The sequence below is a fragment of the Gavia stellata genome, chromosome 21 (genome assembly GCF_030936135.1).
Source record: "Gavia stellata isolate bGavSte3 chromosome 21, bGavSte3.hap2, whole genome shotgun sequence".
In the NCBI taxonomy this organism is placed as follows: Eukaryota; Metazoa; Chordata; class Aves; order Gaviiformes; family Gaviidae; genus Gavia; species Gavia stellata.
In genome coordinates, this window is record NC_082614.1 from 6284026 (window position 1) to 6303730 (window position 19705).

At 47.7% G+C, this 19705-nt stretch overlaps 3 protein-coding genes across 3 annotated transcripts; 1 reads left to right on the plus strand and 2 right to left on the minus strand.

Annotated features, from left to right (window-relative positions):
* Positions 1-3386: 3386 nt before the first annotated feature.
* On the plus strand, positions 3387-4403 carry TSSK2 (testis specific serine kinase 2). The gene is given in 2 exon segments (XM_059827829.1): positions 3387-4267; positions 4269-4403. Coding segments are annotated over 2 exon segments (987 nt in total). The 5' UTR covers positions 3387-3415.
* An 863-nt stretch (positions 4404-5266) lies between these two features.
* ESS2 (ess-2 splicing factor homolog) lies at positions 5267-14365 on the minus strand. The gene is made up of 10 exons (XM_059827749.1): positions 14222-14365; positions 13661-13829; positions 12616-12711; positions 11831-11997; positions 9769-9886; positions 8986-9119; positions 8740-8842; positions 7268-7377; positions 6229-6344; positions 5267-5675 (listed from the first exon to the last, which is right to left on the minus strand). Exons 1-10 carry the CDS (start codon positions 14363-14365, stop codon positions 5390-5392), a joined length of 1443 nt encoding a protein of 480 aa, XP_059683732.1. The 3' UTR covers positions 5267-5389.
* A 1299-nt stretch (positions 14366-15664) lies between these two features.
* Positions 15665-17688, minus strand: GSC2 (goosecoid homeobox 2). Its single transcript, XM_059827949.1, has 3 exons — positions 17379-17688; positions 16306-16553; positions 15665-15769 (listed from the first exon to the last, which is right to left on the minus strand). Exons 1-3 carry the CDS (start codon positions 17686-17688, stop codon positions 15665-15667), a joined length of 663 nt encoding a protein of 220 aa, XP_059683932.1.
* Between the last annotated feature and the right edge of the window lie 2017 nt (positions 17689-19705).

A 19705-nucleotide genomic window follows, 5' to 3' on the forward strand; every position in this document is an offset into this window, starting at 1 on the left:
CCCAAGCCCTGCAAAGAAAAGACAAGCTGTCTTCTCTGATGCACTTGGTGTTTTGCTTCTTTAAGGCATCAGAGCGTGCCTTCGCCATCCAGGTTACAGCAACTCATCCCTTGTCCTTGCTGGCTCTTCATCAACAGTTCCTGCAACCTTCTAACAATTACATCCTGCTGTTCCCAAAATCAACCAAAATCCCCCCTCTTTCCTGTCCACTTCCATGAGCAAGAATCCCTTATGGTCCCTCATCTTTTTTTCTGCACAGAGCAAGGAGCCAAGCCCCAGACTGTTCATGCAAGCACCCACAGACTCCGCATGTGATGACGTTACAGCCCCACATCACACGACATGGCCCCAGTTCCCAAGGTGTCTTGCAAGCAGCTGGTAACCCACCGCAGCCAGACCTGCCACCCAGGAGAGCCCCGCTGCCACCACTGCTCACTGCCAACTGCCTCGGCAGCATTAGAAGAGCTGCAGGTGCTATTTTGGCTGAGAGAGGAAGAGTGCCAGGGGCTGGCACGTAGGAAAACGCAGATATACAGGGAACAGCAAAAGGAAAATAACCCTCTGAAAAAGGGGGTGGGGTGGTGGATGGAAATCACAAGTCATCAAGGACCAAGATGGTTTTTCATACTGGATTTGGCCCTGTAAGGCACATTACCTGCTAGTGCTACAGCAGCAAAAATATCTGGCAACAAAGAGTTTACTGATTCCCTAATTACAGATAGCAGGGGCAGAACTGCAGCAGGAAGCAGAGACCAGACATTACAACAGGCGTTACAGGAATAGCCCGTCTGAAGAGCACTACATCCCCTTCAAGAGATCCAGTTTTATAGCATTTCATTGAAAATAAATTACATTCCCAGCAAACATGTGAAAGCCCTTTAGTCTTGCAGAACTGAGACTGTGATTTTAGTAGGGCTGTCTAGGTTAATTCACTTGAGGGCAAACACAAAACCACTGCCAGCCCATGGGATATTTAATGCAATCTGCTTTTAAGCATGAATTGCACAACACAGAACTAATCATTCTCAGATATCATATTCCCCTCTCTGTTATTCCAGCTACATCTTGGTATGAGCACGACCAGTTTGAAATGCTATGGAAGATGCATGCTCTGTGCTGCTCCTGATCCACAGGTACATCCCATGCACAGTCCCTGAAACACCGCCTGGCCTTCACACACATCCCATGCCCAGAAGAGAGAGGTCCCACACCCAGCAAATGGGTAGGAATCATCTAACAAGAAGATGGAGGAGATCAGGCACCGGTCTTGAGACACACGTGCTGATCACAGCCTGCTTCTGCACGTCCAGCCCATATCCCAACTTCTCCCCATGTTCCCATGCTTGCTCTTCTCTAACCCCTCTCCTTTGGCGTTTCTGATACCTCTCACTGGGTCACCTCCACCTTGCCAGGTTCCACGCCCCAGGTGGTCCCCGTGTTCCTCCTCAATCATCTGTGAAGCTCAGCCATTTCCCTGGGTGCTCTCTGTAGCGGTCCAGCAGCTACCTGTTACCTGCTGCTTCCAGCCATCTCTCGTGTCACGTCTACTCCTTTCTCCTGGTCTGTTCAGTGACCGAAACTGCAGACCAGGGCCTGACCATCTGCCTGCGTACCCTAACAGAGGTCCTACATTTCATGGAGATAAGCAGATCGTTTGATCATTATTAAATAAATAATTAGGTTTTTTAATTACCTAGGAACTTCTTTGTTATTTAGCGAGTTCAGTCCTTAAAGAACATCTCTGAAAGCACGGAAACATTAGTAAATGGATTGAGTACCTGAGAATAATTTTTTTGCTTGAAGAAAAAACTTAGCCTTCAATTATTTCTGAACCAAAAAAACCCCCAAATTACTGACTTCTTACAGTCACAATTCCTAGCAATGCCAGGTTGATCAATTGATTTTTACATGGTGCACTATAAAAATTGAGTCCCTTGGAAGGGTTTTTCACAGTCAGGGACATGAGTTTGGAAGTGGCAGTGGAAACCATGCAAGAAGCAGCTCTCCACCAAGATAAACACAGCATCAAACACCCCTGGCCTTACAGAAGGCTGCAGGTACTGCTCAAAGAGCTGTGTAAGATTTTCCATGGATGTTCCCTCAGTAAAACATCACCTGATTATAGCAAATGTCAAGACTGCCAAGTGTTACACAGGCTGTCATGTACTCAGGCATGGTGCAAGAAGTGTACACATCTGGGTACGTCTGCTTCCTGCTAAAAGTTGCTCAGTGCTTTTCTGGGCTGGATCACACCACACAAATGCTCATCCCACACTCAAAGGTCAGCTCATACCGGAACAACCACAGCTCTGAGTGCAGACTATGTATGGTTAAAACTGCTGAGGGTTTTTTTTGGCCAATTATAAAAATTAGCCAAAAGTTTCAAAGAACTGGAGGAAAAAACCAAACAAAAAGCCCCAGCCTGGCTGTCAGAAGTACCACTTCTGTTCTTCAGAATGTCACTGTCATCCATGCTGGTGGATGAAGCAGGATTGTCCCTAGCCCCTGTGCTGTGATCATCAACATCATCAGATCTTTGGAGTCACACACACGGCAGCTGTACGAACAAATTTGAAAAAGCTGAAATCAACACAAAAAGCCCCAGAGGCCGATTACAGCAAAGCAATCAACATGCAAAACAGTAATCCTCAGAGCCCTTCTGAGGAAAGTGTTGGTGTGAGCCTTTCTCAAGAACACCAGATGCTGGAAGTCAAAACATAACTCCCGCAACTGAGTAAGGGTTTAAGAAAAAGCCAGCTGGAAAGCCCACAAAACCAGCCAATCATCAGAGCTACAAAATGGAGAGGCTGGATGAGCAAGAAGGAAATGAACTTAAGAGAAGCCACCTCCTTCCCCTAACAAGCTCATGAGTTAAAAGAAGCCAGTTCTTGAACACAGCCCCGGTGAAGACAAGAAAAACAGCATCCCATCTCTTTTGAGGAAAGCTGGCCGACAAGGAGCAAGGCCACTGCACGCCAGAAGCAAACCCATGTGGGGCTTGAAAGATCATCTGAGACATACAAAAAGACAACAGACAAAATTTCACCTAACATGCGAATAAATATAAAAAGACGTAGGTACATTTTAGAAAAGAAAAACATTTATTTCCATCCTGTTAGCGAAAGATCATTTTATGAAGAAGGCAGAGCACAACCGATGTCTCTCAGTGACTTGATGTGAAGTTTTGCCCTGGATGACATCATCCAGTAGCTTTACAAAAGGACTGAAAGGTCCTTCCAAGTGCTCCATGCAGGGGCAGCTGCCTGTGACATCACACAGCGGCCAGCGCTGAGGTGCCCACCCACCCTCCCCACCAGTGCCCTGGGCAGCCACCATGGTGCGTGGGCACGCCACCTGCCACCACGCATGATGCACACCAGCAAGAGCTCATGCAGCTCCCCCCAGCGCTCCCACCATGGATGATGCTGTAGTGCTTGGAAAGAAAGGCTATAGCCTGAGCAACACGCTAGGAGAAGGCTCTTACGGCAAAGTGAAATCTGCCTACTGCGACGGGCTGAAATGCAATGTGGCCATCAAGATAATCGACAAGAGGAAAACTCCTCGGGACTTCCTGGAAAGATTTCTCCCCAGGGAAATAGAGGCTTTGAGACGTTTGCACCACCCCTCAATCATCAAAACCTATGAGATTTTTGAGACATCAGCTGGGAAAGTGTACATCGTGATGGAGCTGGGGGAAAAGGGAGACCTCCTGGACTACATCAAGACCACAGGTGCTATGAAAGAGGACATCGCTCGCATGAAGTTTCAGCAGTTGGCTTCTGCCATCAAGCATTGCCACGACTTGGACTTTGCTCACAGGGACCTGAAATGTGAAAACATCCTTCTCGATGAAGACCTCAACATCAAGCTGTCAGACTTTGGCTTTTCTAAATCCTTGTCTCGGGATGAAAACGGAAGAACTATCCTCAGCCAAACCTTCTGCGGGTCTGCTGCGTACGCAGCCCCTGAAGTGCTGCAGGGCATTCCTTGTGACCCCAGGATTTCTGACATATGGAGCCTGGGTGTCATCCTGTATACAATGGTCTATGCTTTAATGCCATTTGATGATTCCAATGTCAGGAAAATGATCTGTATTCAGAAACAACACAGGATTCCCTTCCCCACCTCAAAATACTTGACTGTAGAGTGCAAGGATCTCATTTACCACTTGCTCCAGCCCAATGTGTCTCAGAGGTTGTGCATAGATGAAGTTTTGAAACACTCATGGCTGCAGACTCCAAAATCCAAGATCCCTTCCCCTTTGCCAGCTGCAGAAGAGGGTGAGTGTTCCCAAAACCTGCGTGAAGAAAAGCCTGAGCACAAGCAGCAAGCCAAATCCCATTCTGCAGAAGGGGAAGGAGAGGAGGAAGAAATGGGATCCTTTTAAGGATGGCTGGTTATAGCAATATCACGAAGTTGGTCTAACTTGTGAACTGCTGGTTCTCAACTTTAGATTCTCTGGATCCTTTCAGCAATACTCCTTGTCTTTTGCTTTACAAAGTATAGCAACAGAAGACAGTACATCTGCTGAGATGAATGAACAGCTTAACACTATTATTCTCAAAAGACCTGCCTCTGATACGGTTTGCGAGGATGAGAAGTTACTGTCAAAACACATTGGAAAGTTTCTTTCAGTGCTGCTGACACTTAACAGCTCTTACACTCACGTTTCTCAAGTTCCTGACTACACGAGCTGCAGAATTCACACATGCATCAACCGCATTTTGGATTCAGTAAGAGGGCAGGTTATTAAGAAGTGTGAACTGATGTCTGAAACTGCATGCACACTGTTTTCATAACGTACCAACTCTCTTGACAAGCCCACTGTACGTTCAAAAGCATCAGTTTAAACTCCACTGAAATTAAAGAGAAGCCCTCTAAAATTCTGGGTCATGTCTCAATATATACATGGTTATAGCCCCTCTTCTGCAAATTACAAAACCAAAGAAGTTTGACAAGCTGGAAGAAAGTCCAGTTCAACCTTTTAGGAAGGCTTACCACATTTTATAAATAGACATATCTGTACAGAAACATATTTAAATGCATGGCCATCTTAAAAAGGGAAATATATCTAAAAAATTATCGCCGTTTTCCAAGAGTCCAGAATCTTCTCTGCCATTGCAGGAAGCATCCTTTTGCTACAGCAGCCCTGTGCATCCCACCCATGCAGTTCAAAGGGAAGTTATACCACAGCAGGAGATACTCTGCTTCCAAAACACACATCGCAGGCTATTTTAGCTACATAGTCTAGAGTAGTGCTGGTCCCAGATCTTGTACCCACTGGCTTCCATTCTGGCAGCTGTATCTTGGCACCCCGTACTACCGATGGCTCACAACATCCAGTTTGCAGACAGCCAGCTCACTATCACCTTGCTGGTGACTGGAATATTCAGAAGAGATCAGATGCCTTTCTTCTTTTAGGAAGCTGCAGTAAATTGTCTGTGATCGATGTAGTATCCTGAGATACCGGTGTCTGAGACACTGTCCTAGATTGTGGGGTGCTTGTGGGTGTATGAGGCCCACTTGCTGGGGTCTTGTAACCAGGAGTTCCTGTGTGAGCTGGGGAAGGAGTATAGCTGGCTCGCAGGGCTTTGTCGGTATATTTACTTGCAGTCCTGTTTACTAGTCTTTGCAAAGCTGGTGACATTGCTGGGCTTAGTCCTTTCGGAGTGAGGCTGGAATAGAATAAACAGTTTTAAAATATTTTTACAGTAAAAATCTGACATTTATCAGGAAAAGCATCAATGCTTCCACAGGTGAGCTCGGTGTCCACTTCCCCCACAGACCAGACCCACAGGCTGCACAAGTCATTCTGCCTGCAGGTAAATGCAGCCTGTCTCTCTAGAGAGACAAGTGACAGAAAAACCTACATCCCTCCCAAACATGAGTGGCACTGCCTTCCTTTTCCTTTGAGCCTGTTCCATCCTTCCCGTGACCCAGTCAAGCAAGCCTTGTCATGTCTCCTCTTTGCAACAAGGCAAGACACTGATTCAGATGCATTGCTGGGCAGCTGTAGGGCAGAACAGTAATGCTGACAAGGAGGAATATCAGGGACAGCCACCAGCCACCTTCCCTCAGGAATTAAGTTTAATTTCTAAGAAATTTTAGTTTGACTGCACCTCTTTCTGCTTCCAGTACCCTTATCATTCCTCCCTTGCTACATACGTTGATTTAAATATCATCAGAAAATACCCATCACCAGTTCTGCTGTCAGAACAGAAGTCTCACCTGGCCAAGTTTTCTGTCACTTTTCGAAGTGCCTCCTGCTTCTTTGCTCGGTTTTTAGCTGCCACTTCATTGGCCATCTTGAGTCCTAACCTCTCACGGCGCCCAGGCTCCAGGATCTATAAATGCATCACACAGTTCACTCGCCAAGGCACTCATCATATGAGGACTGCTGCATAAATGAGTCAAAGCACCTTCACAAGTTGGATTCTAACCTACAGGGATCTAAACCAGGGAGAAGTGGGGTCAGTCCACACCTCTCTGCTGCTATATAAAAGCCAGAGAGGACACACAGACATCTTCAACCTGCCTTAGCAAGTAACAAAAATGGTAAAACCAGTTCAGTCAAGGAAGCAGCCATTAGCTCTGGCATTTCCCCCTGCTGTCTCTCCTAGACAAACAATGTCACCTGTGTCTTGCCTAGCCTGGCCTGTAGCCAGCCAGCTCTCAGGCAAACACAGACATTGCTAAACAGCAGGAGAACCAGTCAAGGGCTTTGGAGTCTGAAAAACAGAGGCACATACAGCAAATTACACCCTTCTTAAACTAAGAGTCTCAGGCAGCTCACATTCAATGACACCAGCAGGAGACAGGTGGCACGCAGGGTCAGGTGCCATTAGCAAAGCCAGAGCACCCTCTCTACTCAAGTTTCACACCGGCTGTGACAACCGGAAGATCAAAACAGAGGGAAGTCCTACAATTTCTACCCATTTGTATATTAAAATCAGAGAAATAAGGCATCTCTTCAGCTTCCTCTGAAAGCTCCTCTGTCTGGGCCCATCATCAAATACTGAGTCTCGCTCTCCTGCCAACAGTGTGTGTTCCACCTCAGGTACCTCCACCAAGTAGCTTTTATGTGGAGCCATGTCCACCTCCACCCTCCAAGCAGAATCTAGATTGTTAGTCTCAAGGACTGGGAACACAGCCCAGAGATGTGTCACGCTCCCACAACAATGTTAATCTATTAGTTACTCACTTGCCTTTCCCTCCTTAGTCCTTGCCCCCCAAAAGGAATGACATGCTAACTCCTGACATGAAATACCTTGAAGGCTGGTCCAGGTGTTCTGTCCACATACGGTGTTTCTGACCCTTCTAGACGCAAAGGGGTGCTTTCGATTTCACCCCATGTCATAAAAGGAGACTCATTCACACCTAAAAACAAATTTTAAAAGTCATGCTTATGCAAGACATTTGACTATTTGTTCACCACAAAAAATCCAGAGAAGCAAATTATGAAATGCAACAAATTCATCAGCACACAAAGGAGCCCCTGCACTGCAGGGGAAATCACAGCCAATGTTGAATAGTAACACGTGGTTCCCATTAAAAGGGCATGACCTTAAACTCACAGGATTGTCTGTGGCTGTGTCACCCTCTAGGTTACAACACCCAAGCACTGTCTTTTCCATGTGTTTATTTTTCCATGGGGTGAGCTTTTGCTTAGTGACACTTTCCTTTTTTCCTCTACGGTACTAGTCTTCCCCTCTCCTATTGTATGAAAACTTCAACACCGGCAACTATTTGAAAGCAGGGAAATGGGCAGAGGACTTAAGATACATGTAATAGCCAAGCATACCCTCAATTCATCTTGAGGCTAGCCTGTACCAAACAGTCACTGCACCTTGTCTAACAGCTACAACTGCAGAATAGATTCTAAGAACCCAATTAAGCCACTGGCTAGAAAATCCTGCTGTCCAGGGTTTGGAAAAGGCATTTACAACGGAGAAAGGAGGTGCGCTCCAAATGCCACCTACAGGCTTTCCAGAGGAAAAGCCTCAGTATGTTCACCTTTTAGCATAATAACAAAAGACAGGGAAACTTAATGGCTGGTGAAGAACAGCTAAAAATTCAGATACCACATTTCAGCTGAAGAAAAATAACCAGTTTGTTCTAAATGAAAGTATCCTGTGGCTAATACATCTGAACAAAAGGAATCTATAACACACAAATGTATTCAGACAAAGGAAGAACCCAGAAAGCAGCAGACCTGGAGGAAAACAGTAGATTAGACTGTGAAGGAAGTGAGGTATGCCACATCCCTATGAGCCAGGCTGAACCATCACTCAGCAAATACTGGACACACTGACACAAATGCTCCTCATTTTGAAAAATGAGCACCTGAACTTGTTGGAAGGTTAATGTTTGTGAAATGTTTGAACTCTTATCTTTAAGCTCTAGAGAAGCATCACCCAGGGGTGAAACAAGCAGCCACAGCACCCCAGCTGCCTAGGAAGGCTCACTGCCCTCTAGATGATTCCTAAGCAATGGCACGGGAGCTTGCTCAGAGCCTCTCAGGTACAGCATGACTTCTCTTGCCAGTGTATTGGACTAGCATTTAAACACTGCATTGAATTGGCATACACGTTACACAAGAAAGTCATGAGACATATACAGACAGAAGACTTACCTCCTTGTCTAAACCAACAATGATACCCCAGTGTCGAACAAACAGAGCATCAAAGTAAGTGCAGTAGCAGTCCTCTTACATCAGAAAAAATAAGAAAACCCTCTTACCAGGGGCAGGAGACGGGGTAGCCACGAATCCATATCCATTCACTTTTGGAGACTCTTGGGGTATCAGTTCTTTCCCATCTGGTCCCACTTTGCCCTGTTTGTACTGAAATAAAAAAAGACAATGCCATTCATGGGGAGAAACGTGTGAGTCAGCTGTATCTAGCACACATACAGTTCTCCTGGTTGACGAACAACACCAAAGAGCAGAGTCTAACAAGGTTTTAGTCAGAAGTAAAATTATCCAACCTGAGCATTGAGAGCTGCAGCTTGTTGGAGCTGTGATTTGCTCACTGCTTGGCTAAAAGGGTCCTTCACAAAACGGGTGTTTCGATGGACAACTTCCCTGGGCTTCTTAAATACGTCATCCTCATCAGGTACACCTTGAAAAGCAAAACGTCTTTTCCAAAAGGGCTCAGGTAACACTAGGCAGTGTGCTGTAAAGCTCCCAACCAACATGACACTCGCCACACATTCCTACACAACACAGAATCCATCAGCAATTGCAGTGTGTATCTCTAGCAATTTAAAACAAAATTTGCACTAGATATATGCTTTGCAACACCTGAAATCTATAAATTAAGAGAACTGTGTTTACAAAATGCTGTAGTTTTCTATAGCAACCAAGGGACCAACAAGCCCAAGGACCACTCTTGGAGCAGAAGAAAAGAATGAATAAAGATGACAAGAAAGTGCTCATAAATAAGATAGACCAAACTGGAAAGAGCTTTGATGCCTGAAAACAATTGCTTCTAGAATAGAGACAATGAGCTTCTCAATGACAAATGGAACATGACCAAACTTTGCAATCAGAGGCAAAGGAGCAAGGTCCAAAGAAAGAAAAGGAGAGAAAAGAAAGAAAAAAAAAAAAAAAGACTTTTAAAAACAAATTTAGGTATCTGAGCTTCACAGAAGAAAAAGTGCAGTATTACCAGTAAGAGCTGCTCAGTCATCTATAGAAGTGCTGTAAGCACTGTTTGAATTCAATCCACCTAGAACCAATGCCTCTCCTGAGAAACCTGTCTGCCTCACCTGTCGGATAATACATGAGGGTGTTTCGAGCCGTGTACTCCCAGGTCTCCAGTCCGGCTTTCACATTCTCCAGAGCTTGCTGCTCTGCTGAAGGAAGTGCCAGGTTCTCATTTCGTCGCTGAAAGGGTGATGGAAAAGAAAAAGAAAAAAAAAAAAAAAAAAAAGTCATGTCTGAAGTAGACTCCTGCAATCTTTTAATCAGGCATATGCAACTTGGAGAGTTCAATCATGAGCTCAGCTACCTGCCCTAGCACACTTTACATCTGGCATGGCAGAAGCACTCTCTCTGGCAAGTGGCACTTGAGAAACCATCCTGTTCCCAGGTGAGCTTGCAAACAACAATGCCATGTGCAGTTCTGGTATAAAATCAAATGAGAACGAAAGAATTAACTTTTCAGAAAGATTATGTTTATGACCTTGTTTATTACATCTTGTGACAACACTTGTGATGCTTCAAATCTTCTGGTTTTTCTCTATCTACTAATCAAAATTCAAATGAAGCATTCATTGCTAAATAAGGAAAGAGCAACATATGACACTTGTATCTAATATCAAGGCAGCCTAAAAGGGTTTGGCATGTAACCTTGGGAGAATATTTGTACCATCCTAGTCGTGTGCAAACTGTATTAGCTGAGGCAAGCAGTAACAAAAGAACAGACACTTCTTCAATATTCAGTCAGAGAGTTTTCAAACATTTCCATAGGCAGTACAGGTATGAAAACATTTGCAATGTTCACACAATTACTTGCGTGTTGTTACCAGCATACTAGTATCACTGATACCAAAAAGAAACTAACAGAACACAGTCAGCCACCGATAAGTTACTCCATTTTAAAATTCTCACGCTAATTAAACTAGACAATTACTGCCAGAAGCTATATATTAAAGACATCAACTGATGCTGTCTTTAACAGGTATCATCCATATACATTTAAACAGCAGTATTGTCACTGAATACGTTAAATGAGGCATAGCGAAGCTGTCTGCTACACAAACAGGCATACTGTGCAAGGAAATGCAAGGTCTGAACAAGAGTGCTGGCTGACAGCAAGACACGCAACATCAGCACAAGACTGGCTCTGGCAACTTCACCTTGACCTGAAACAACCCCTCTGCTTTGGGAATGTTCTCCTGCTCCCTGCCTTCTAATTCTGGATGAAAGCATTCAAACAAAGAAGGTGCATAAGGAGCCACAGAGGGTATTTTTATTGTAACAGACTCCGAGGGTTTACATTAGTTGGGATAAAAACATAACACTCACTCACAACAACAGCAGTAAACACTCATGTGTCAGTGCCAAACTTCATTACAGGGCACTGCAGCTCACATCCATCACTGACACATCTGGCAACAGTACCAGCTGCTCATTGCTGATGCAGAAAGATTGACATGGCAGTCCCAGAACAGCTCCTGAACCTCCCACAAAGCTAGCTGAGGAAGACAGCACAGCCAGCCATACTGTGTACAGTACTTCGGCAGCTGAATGGATTATTACTCATAATAGAAACAGAAAAGTGAAATAAGAAAGACAATCTAACTGCAAATAATGAAGGGCTGACGGACAAACAACAGGAACTGGTCTCAGCTGCTCTCCTTAGTATCACTGCTTATGGAAGAGACTGCCAAGAACAGCAATACTTGCACTTAGTGCAATGCTTCACAGTCTCAAAGCTTTAGGAAGAGACAGATCCTCAGAAACTATGTCAACACTGTTCTTGCATTATAGATGGGGAAAAAACAGGACTGCAAAAGGAAGCGATGAGCTGTCACAGGACCTGGGAAACTCAGGCTTAGCTCAGATTTAGATGTGATCACCCCAGGCACCTACTATTCAAAATCAAGACCTTTCTATTCTTATTCAATAATATGAGTAATTCAACAGTCTAACGCAATAGCCCCATGCTCAGAGCCAATGAATTCTCATCTGTATTTATAGCAAGATTCAAAAACAGAATTTTATCTTACCTTCTGTTTAATCAAACAAGAAAGAAATACAGTAAAATTATATTTCCCTGTTGTGTTGCTTTGGAAGAGCGGAAATACAGCTGAGCCATTTCCCTACCTGGGCATACTCCTCTTCTGCACTGTACAGCCAAGCATGCTTGACTTTCTCCTTCTCTTTGGCCACTTCCATGATCTGCTCAAATGAAGCATTATCTTCACTCGTGTGTTTTGCTAAGAAGCTGTCCAGACTGGGAAGTGCATCTTTATCATCTTTTTCTGCTTCTCCTAACAAAAGGAGGGAGGAAGCCTGAGAAAGGTTAATACGTTCCTTCCTCTGACAGCGCTATACATAACTCTTTAATCCCTTCTGACAGTGAGCCTTCTACGGACCCACTAATAATTAATATGAAGCTTGGTGAAAAAAAAAAAAATACATACACGCAGACTAGTACAATAATAAATTCTTTTTTGGAAGACATATAACCAACTTTCACATAAAACCTTTTATGGCATTTATGGCTATTTGTGTTAAAGGGAAAATGCACAAGTGGTCAGCTGCTAGCAGATATTTTTAATATACTATATGAATAGCTCTGCCCCTACAAATCTTCGCTTACTTACAGAATTAATTTCAGCTGACACAGGGAAAAATTGCTGCCTTCAAAAAGATCAACTGAGTTAAGAATTTACACAGCCATAAAGAGACCCGTAACTGAGAATTCACACACATGATGTAAAACATTACATCAAGTTCAACTTCAGAGTGATCATTTTCACCTACCAGAATGTTAAAGAAAACTGCTTAAACATCTGCTAAATACCCAAAACTGTTACAGGAGACAGAGCTCACAAAGTATTTTCCTGCTGCTGAAGAATTGAGCTAGAGAAACATCATTCTCCTACCTTCCTCTGCAGCTTTGATGCCAGCTTTGGATTTATTCCCCAGTGGAAGACCACCTGGATGCACTTCTGGGGTTTCAAACGTGGCTGGAGTAACATCTGTGACAGAAAAAAAAAAAAAAAGGCTCACATGGTTACTAGAGCATGGAACAGGACACTTCCTGTGACATCTTCCACCATAGTGAGAGTCATGTGCCAAACAAGTCACAGAAGACATATCAAGAGAACAAAAAGTTAATTAAAAAGTTGTGAAAAAACTCCAAAATATTCTGTTCAATTCTGTCCCAACCACTGAAGAAGATTTTGCTCTCATCTAAGACATTAGTTTTCTCCTGCTGGGAAAAATTCACAGGAGAGCCACAGCCCAGTATATTTGCCACTCTATCTAAAGCTTTAACCAACAGAAGCAAACAGCAGCAGCAGCATAGCAATACTAACCTAGGCCAGGGCCAGCAATTGCAGTAGGGGAGGAAGGAAAATCACTTGGTGACACATGCCCTTTGCCATGAGAAAGCTAGTTACCAAAACCCCACCACAAGAGCTCAGCCAGGGACTGGGCTTTAGTATAAGGAACACCTGAACTTGAAGTGAACGCAAACTTACAACAGGGCATTGGATGGCTGCTAGGTGAGCTTCCAACACCTTCTCTCTCCAATATATGAAAATCTTACACATCTGTAGATGCAACAAGAACCCCTGAAGCTATAATAAGGATTCAAAACATAGCTTAGAGTTTCTGATAATACAATATTGCACATTATAGCATATAACATTCCCTAGGGAGCATAGGCAAAAGATGCCTATGAGGAATGGTTATTCAATAGCTGTTTTTTCCAAAACCATTCCCTCAAGAAGAAGTTATTAGATGCCATCAAAGAGAAATTCAGCATCAGCCATCAGATACTGGTTACTGCTCAAGCCGGTATACTAATTCCCATGCAATGTCAATCTTGATTCTTTAAGATAAGCACTGCCTGCACAAAGTTAGATAAACCAGAGCAGTAACCTTAGATATAAAACCCTTACACGCCTGCGAGCAAGTTCTTACAGGGGGCAGGTGTGTCCTTCGACGATTTCCCCAAGGAGGAGCCAAACTTGATAGCAATTTGTCTCATTTTCTCCAAGTCACCATTTTCTTCAGCCTCCAGGTATTCCTTCTGCGCTCGCAACTTCTCCACATCAGGAAAGAAGTCTCGCTGAATGATTTTCTCTAAACTCTGCAAACACAGAAACAACTGCAAGGCCGCGCTGGGACACCTCGAAGTGCCGGCTCAGCTCAGGACCTGCAGCACACAGTGCACAGGAGGATGGGCAGCCCACGGGTGCTTCAAGCCAAGCCTGGGCCAGTGGCAGCGCGCTGATAGCTGCCGCCGCAGGAAGTGCAGGAGCCCAAGGAGCGGCCCCAGGCCTGCCTCGTCCCCAGGCCCGACCCGCAGCCGGGGTTACAGCGGGCAGTGGCCGCGGGCAGACCCGACCCGGGCAGACCCTCCCCAGAAGAAGCTCGGCCCAGGTGCCAGGAGTGCGGGGCCTCCCGGGCCCGTGCGGGGCCTGCCGGGCTCTGCCCCCGGCTTTCCCCGCCCCAGGCCCAGGCCCAGGCCCGCCGGCCTACCTCGATGTAGGCCTCCTCATCCAGGATCTTCTTCGGGCGCCTCGGGGCCGGCGGGGTCGCCTCCCTCCCCGTCGCCACGGCGGTGCCCGTGGCGGCAGCTGGCACCAGGGCGCCGGAGGAGGCCGCTGGAACCGCCGCCTCCATAGCGCCGAGGACCCGAGCGCCCGGCGAGCGCCCTGACCCTACTCAGCCGCCGTCGCGAACGCGACGCGCCGTGACGTCATATCTCCGCGCCACGGGGAGCCAGAACGTCCCGCACCCGCCGCCCCGCCCAGGGGAGGTGTACGGAGCGGTGCGCGCGGCGGTCAGCGCGCTCCCTGCCGGCTGGGAGGACCCGCCCGCTCCCGATCCGTGACAACGGCGCGACCTCGGCTCGTGGCGGGGGGGGGGGGGGGGGGGGCGGCGGCCTCACGGCCTGGGCTCTGCCGGGCCGCGGGGGGCTGCGGCCGGGAGACCGGCCCCCGGCCTCGGGGCAGCCGCGGGAGGCGCAAGCTGCCCCTGCCCGTGCGGGCCGGGGCCGGGGCGAGGCCTTTGGCACCCACAGGCCGCGCGTTGGGTGTCTCCCCCCCGGCACCACCCCCCGCCGCCCTCCGGGCTCCTCAGAAACAGCCCGGGCTCTCCGGGGAGCGGGGACCACCGCCTGGGTGCTCGAGGGCTGCGGAAGGCCTCCCCGGGGCCGGCGAAGGCCCAGCGGCAAGCAGGCTCCGCCGGCAGGCATGGCCGGGCCCCCGCCGCCGGCTCTCCACAGCACACGCAGAGGTGACGGGACGGTTTTATTTCTCTCACTGCTTTACAGGACGTGGTTTCACTTTGTCCCTGCCAGGGACACGGACGCTGCTTGCCCTGGCAGGGAGCGGGCACGGGCTGGCCGCGGAGGTGAGCTGGATGCTCACGGTGCCAACCCCTCTCACCACAGCAGAGGGATCGCCTCTCCCCTGGGTTGTAGGGAGAAATCCGTGTTGCTTTGTTAAGGAACAAATCGCCTGTTCAGTAAGCTCAACCCAGAAAGCAACTCTAGATGCCATCGAGGTGCTGAAAATAGGAAACATTCATTTGCAGGATATTTTGCAAATCTACAGGAGTAAAACAAGCACAAATACTACCTGCACAGAGCAAAGACGAGATGGGGAGTCTCCCCTTCTCTTGAAGCACACACATTTAACACTAGTACAGCTCTGTCCCCTGCATGGGCTTTGGGCAGTGGTTTCTGCTTAAGCATCTGTGGGTCATGCCTGGTGAGTTACTTGCTGCACGAGCTAGGTTTAGAAGAGAAACTGGGACGTGAAAGTACCATGTCTGCCTTTACCTGTCCTCCTCCTCTGGGAATCATGAAGATTCCCTTTTGCTTCATTCGTCCCCCTCGGTTTACCCCACTACAGAACTTGTCAGCTTCGGGAAATGGATGCTCTTGGGGTTCATCTGCTGAGATGCAGCCTGCGACTACTAACAGCTCTCCTCAGAGGGCTTCTTGGTGCCTTGAAGGATGAGTGCTGAAGCAGACGCCCTCTTCTGATGCCGCCACTTGGCCCGACGATTTTTAAACCAAACCTAGAAAGTGCAAAACAAACAACTTCTGCATTTCATGTGTTACTTGGAGTGGGGCAGGCAGTTACACTCCCGGACTGTACAGCATAAGCTAGAGGATACTGTAATACATTTCCCGATGTAAAAGTTTGATACAAAATTTAATCAGTCCCTCCCCTGCAATCCTGCTTAGGTACATGTAAGGGGCACAAGGGAGCTGGGACCCCCCATGGCAAATTCAGAAGTCACGCAGATCACATAAGTAAGGAACATACACTTGGGTGCAGGGGATGAGCAGAACTGGGCATGTCTGTGTGTTTGTATACATGAATCTAGGAGAGACGGAGTGAGTGAGTTTACAGGACCAGATACCGGAACAAATCAGCCCAGCAGGACTGTTTTACAATCTTCCATTGCTTGCCAAACCTGAACTGTGTTTTGTCAAATACCCAAGAATGTTTTTTAAAATGAGGCCCTGGGTCTACAGCTCCTGAAAAAGACCTGTCTGTGTTCTCGGGGGGCCGCAGCAAACAGCACCTCATCGAGTGGCAGGATCTCACCTCTACCCTCTCCTCCTTCAAGTGAATGCGGTTTGCCAGGTGCTCACGGGTGATGACGTCCGGGTACTGGTTCTGATGGAAAAGCGTCTCCAGGGCCTGCAGCTGGTCCTCGGTGAAAATGGTGCGATGCCGGCGCGTCCGGCGCTGGATCTGGTGGAAAGTCTGCAGCTCGCTTGGGCTCCCCTGGGGACTCTTGCAGACCCTGACTGCTGAGTGGAAGAGCCGCATGGGCCAGGGGAACCGCGCATCTGCAAGGGGAGAGGTACAGCAGCAGTGTTAGGTGCAGGGGGCTGAAACACTCATTTTGCTCAAAGCAGTTCAGGCACAAGTTACATCCATGCATGTAGGAAGGAGGCAGCAAGCCAGCTGGCATGGCAGATGAACTGCGTGATCACCATGCAAGCGAGAGAAAGGCTTAGGGCATCGCTTTGGGAGAAGAGTGCAGGTGGGGAGCACTGGGTGGCTTTTCCTTGTTTACTTACCAATTGCACTATGGCCAGCTCCAGAAAATGGATGGAAACTCACAGCCCGGAGAGGAGCTGTGTTTCAGTCCTGACAGGGGCGATCTCTGATCTTTCAGGATGCTCTTGAACTACATTTTTAAGGGTTTACTACTTTTTTCTTTTTTTTTTTGCTAGATGCAGTAATTTTGCTAGATGTAGCCAAAAACTCTTTTCCTTACAGGACAAGTGAGGTTCCCCAGGTCCAGTGTTGTCAGGAAGCGCCGGCACAGCTCTGCGCATGGGCAGCATGAGCACGGGGCCCCACACTCCATGGAGAACTTCCACCCCTAGAAGCATCATCCTCTCAAGTGTTTTACAATAAAACAGTAACATCCAGTAATAAATAGCACCTGCTGGTTTTAGAACCCTGGTAGCATTGCAGGTAAAAGTGCCTGCTCTTGGGAGCCATGCTGAGAATGGAGCTCAGCTCGCTGGAGCTGGGGTCTGAGACTACCGTGGTGGCAGGTGAGACGCTGTATTGTCACCCAACACCTGGGTTTTCCCCTCCACCCAGCACTGGCACCAGCCCTTCCACGAGCCCTACGCCGTGAAACAAACTCAAACACTCACCCAGCCAGCTTGGCGAGTCTTGCAGGGAACGGGCACTCGTGTGAGAACAGCAGCAGCAGTTGCAACCTGCACCTTCCAGCTCTTCCTCCTCCTCCTCCTCCTCCTCCTCCTGCAGGGAGCTGGCTGGGATGGTCTCCAGCTCACACAGCGCCTTGGGTGCGCAGTCCAAGATGCCCCGCAGGCACAGCGGGACCAGGACCTGGGGGCTCTTCTCTGCCGGGCTGGAGAGGATGTCCTCGATGCTGAACGAACACGGCTTCCTGAGGCCTCTCCTGCCAGTGTCGGACGCTGACGCTGGCTCTGAAGACATCCTCTGCCAGCAGCAGCACCCGCGGGAACGGGCAGCTCAGGCTGAGTGGGGTTTGCTCTCCGTGCACGAATGCCAGAGAGGGATCTCACAAGGAAAAAGACAGCTTACGTAGCTTTTAAAATGGACCAGCGAAGCCATCCAGAATCGCTGCTTTGTCTTGGCTTTTCAAGTGACTGTCATTCTCGTAGCCGAGTTTTTATTTTATACACACACGCACTTTTTCTCCTCCTAACCTAGCTGCTTTATGACTGAAGCCACCCTAAATATATATACAGAGAGAGATATAATCCCTTTGGAAAGGAAACCGTAAACCCCCCTGTGAATAAAATAAATTCTAACTAATCTTGGCAGCTTTGTGAAGGGTTAGTGTGGATCTAAGATTTAGCTAATCCCACAAAAATGACTGGAGAAGGAAATCTGATTTCTCCATCTCGGGTGTAGATTTGAGGTGGTTATGATCTCCATTGTGCTGCTGCCTCCGATCCAAGGAAGGGGGAGGATAGCTGTTCCCAGCCCGGAAATGGACCAGAGGATTAACTCCTTAAAAGAAGCAAATTATCCCTTTCTCTGGCCAAATGAAAGCTTTCCCATCAAAAGAGAGCTGTCATATCATACAATATGAGAGAGGAGAGAGTTCAGTGTAATAAACCATCATTTTTAATGATAGCACAGCCTTTGGCTGTGCCAGAACTCTCTGTGAAAGTTGATTTATTTTCTGCTGAAAGCAGAAAAATTGTATTTTCCCTCCTTCCCCTTTCCCCCACCTCCGCTGCCCTAATCATAGTGATAATGCAGATGCTTTGCATGCATCCAACATACTCTTTGCAAGGACTCAAAGCCCTTAAAAAATTAGATTACTGGCAGCTCGTGGCAGCTCTGTGGCATAGCTTAGTGGCATGTAGCCACCTCTTATACAGCTGAGCTGTGCCCCTTGCTTGGCATCGGGAAGGGGAGGATTGCTGCCTGCTGCCTCCTCGAGCGAGCAGGCAGGCAGGCAGCGAGGTCCTGCACCAGCTCGGGCAGGAGCGTGGCTTCAGTGCCACAGCTACCGGGCAGTTCAGTGAGCCCAGAGCAGTGAGGATGGCTGCCTGGGGCAGCCGGGCTTCCCCAGGGCTTTGTCAGTCCAATTCCCAACTTATTCTGTCCAGCAAGAGAAAGTGGGGTGAGGCTACGGCCGAGAGGGGTGACTCAGGACAGGAGGGGACGCCTGGCACCAACCCTTCTGAGGGCAAACAGCAAGGCCTGGCAGATGCAGTCCATGGGAGGAGAGAGGACATCTTCTACCTTGGGTTTACAACTGAAATGAGTAGCTGGGCTTAAAATAGAGAACCTGGGGTTGAGCTCAGGTTACTTAGGGAAGTTTAAACCCAAGTTCTCTCGCCCTCAGTGCGGTTTAAGCCAAAGTGAGTAGCAAGGCTTTGGGAGCTCACATGGGGAACTCTCACTCGGTGTTTCTTTGCAGGAGAGAGAAGATACCAGTCCCACTTGTGGTACACTGAGGAGACACACAGGTAAGTGCTGTGAAACCACTGCACGTCAAAGGTCCTCGTGGCACCTCATGACTTCACACAGAACAGCCCAGCAACCCCTCCAACATCGCGCAGAAATGAGAGCCAGTCTCCAGGAGAGCCCCCTCTCAGTTCCCTTTATTCGCTCCTTGGCCCTGCTTTCTGGCTGCCCTTCCTCACTCTGCTGGTCTCCCAGTGCCAGGAAGAGATGTCCCATAGCCACTCTACCTGTGACCCTCAAATATCTTTAAAAATCTCACTTAAAACCAAATCAGTATTTTTTCTTCCATTCCTTTATTTGCCTCTCCTTCAGATATTCCACTGGTGTAACATAAGTTACAACCATGTCCTATGAATCTGTACATATTTGCTGTAGGTCTGAGAGGAAGACGCCTTTATAGCTGCCTGGTTTGGATATGTTCCCTGCTGCCCTGCCAAGGCATCAGCGCTTTGGAGAGGCACTGGGGATACACTAACGCCAGGGACCATCGTGAACTGCTTCCAGCTTT

Coding starts and splice junctions, on each gene's coding strand:
- ESS2 (XM_059827749.1), bottom strand. CDS start 14,365: ATGGAGGCGGCGGTTCCAGCGGCCTCCTCCGGCGCCCTGGTGCCAGCT. Junction 11,998..12,615: donor CATCAAAGCTGCAGAGGAAG/GTAGGAGAATGA, acceptor TCCTTTTGTTAG/GAGAAGCAGAAAAAGATGAT. Junction 7,378..8,739: donor TACCCCGTCTCCTGCCCCTG/GTAAGAGGGTTT, acceptor ATTTGTTTTTAG/GTGTGAATGAGTCTCCTTTT.
- GSC2 (XM_059827949.1), bottom strand. CDS start 17,688: ATGTCTTCAGAGCCAGCGTCAGCGTCCGACACTGGCAGGAGAGGCCTC. Junction 16,554..17,378: donor AGACTCGCCAAGCTGGCTGG/GTGAGTGTTTGA, acceptor CTCCCCTTGCAG/ATGCGCGGTTCCCCTGGCCC. Junction 15,770..16,305: donor TGAAGGAGGAGAGGGTAGAG/GTGAGATCCTGC, acceptor TGCACTTTCTAG/GTTTGGTTTAAAAATCGTCG.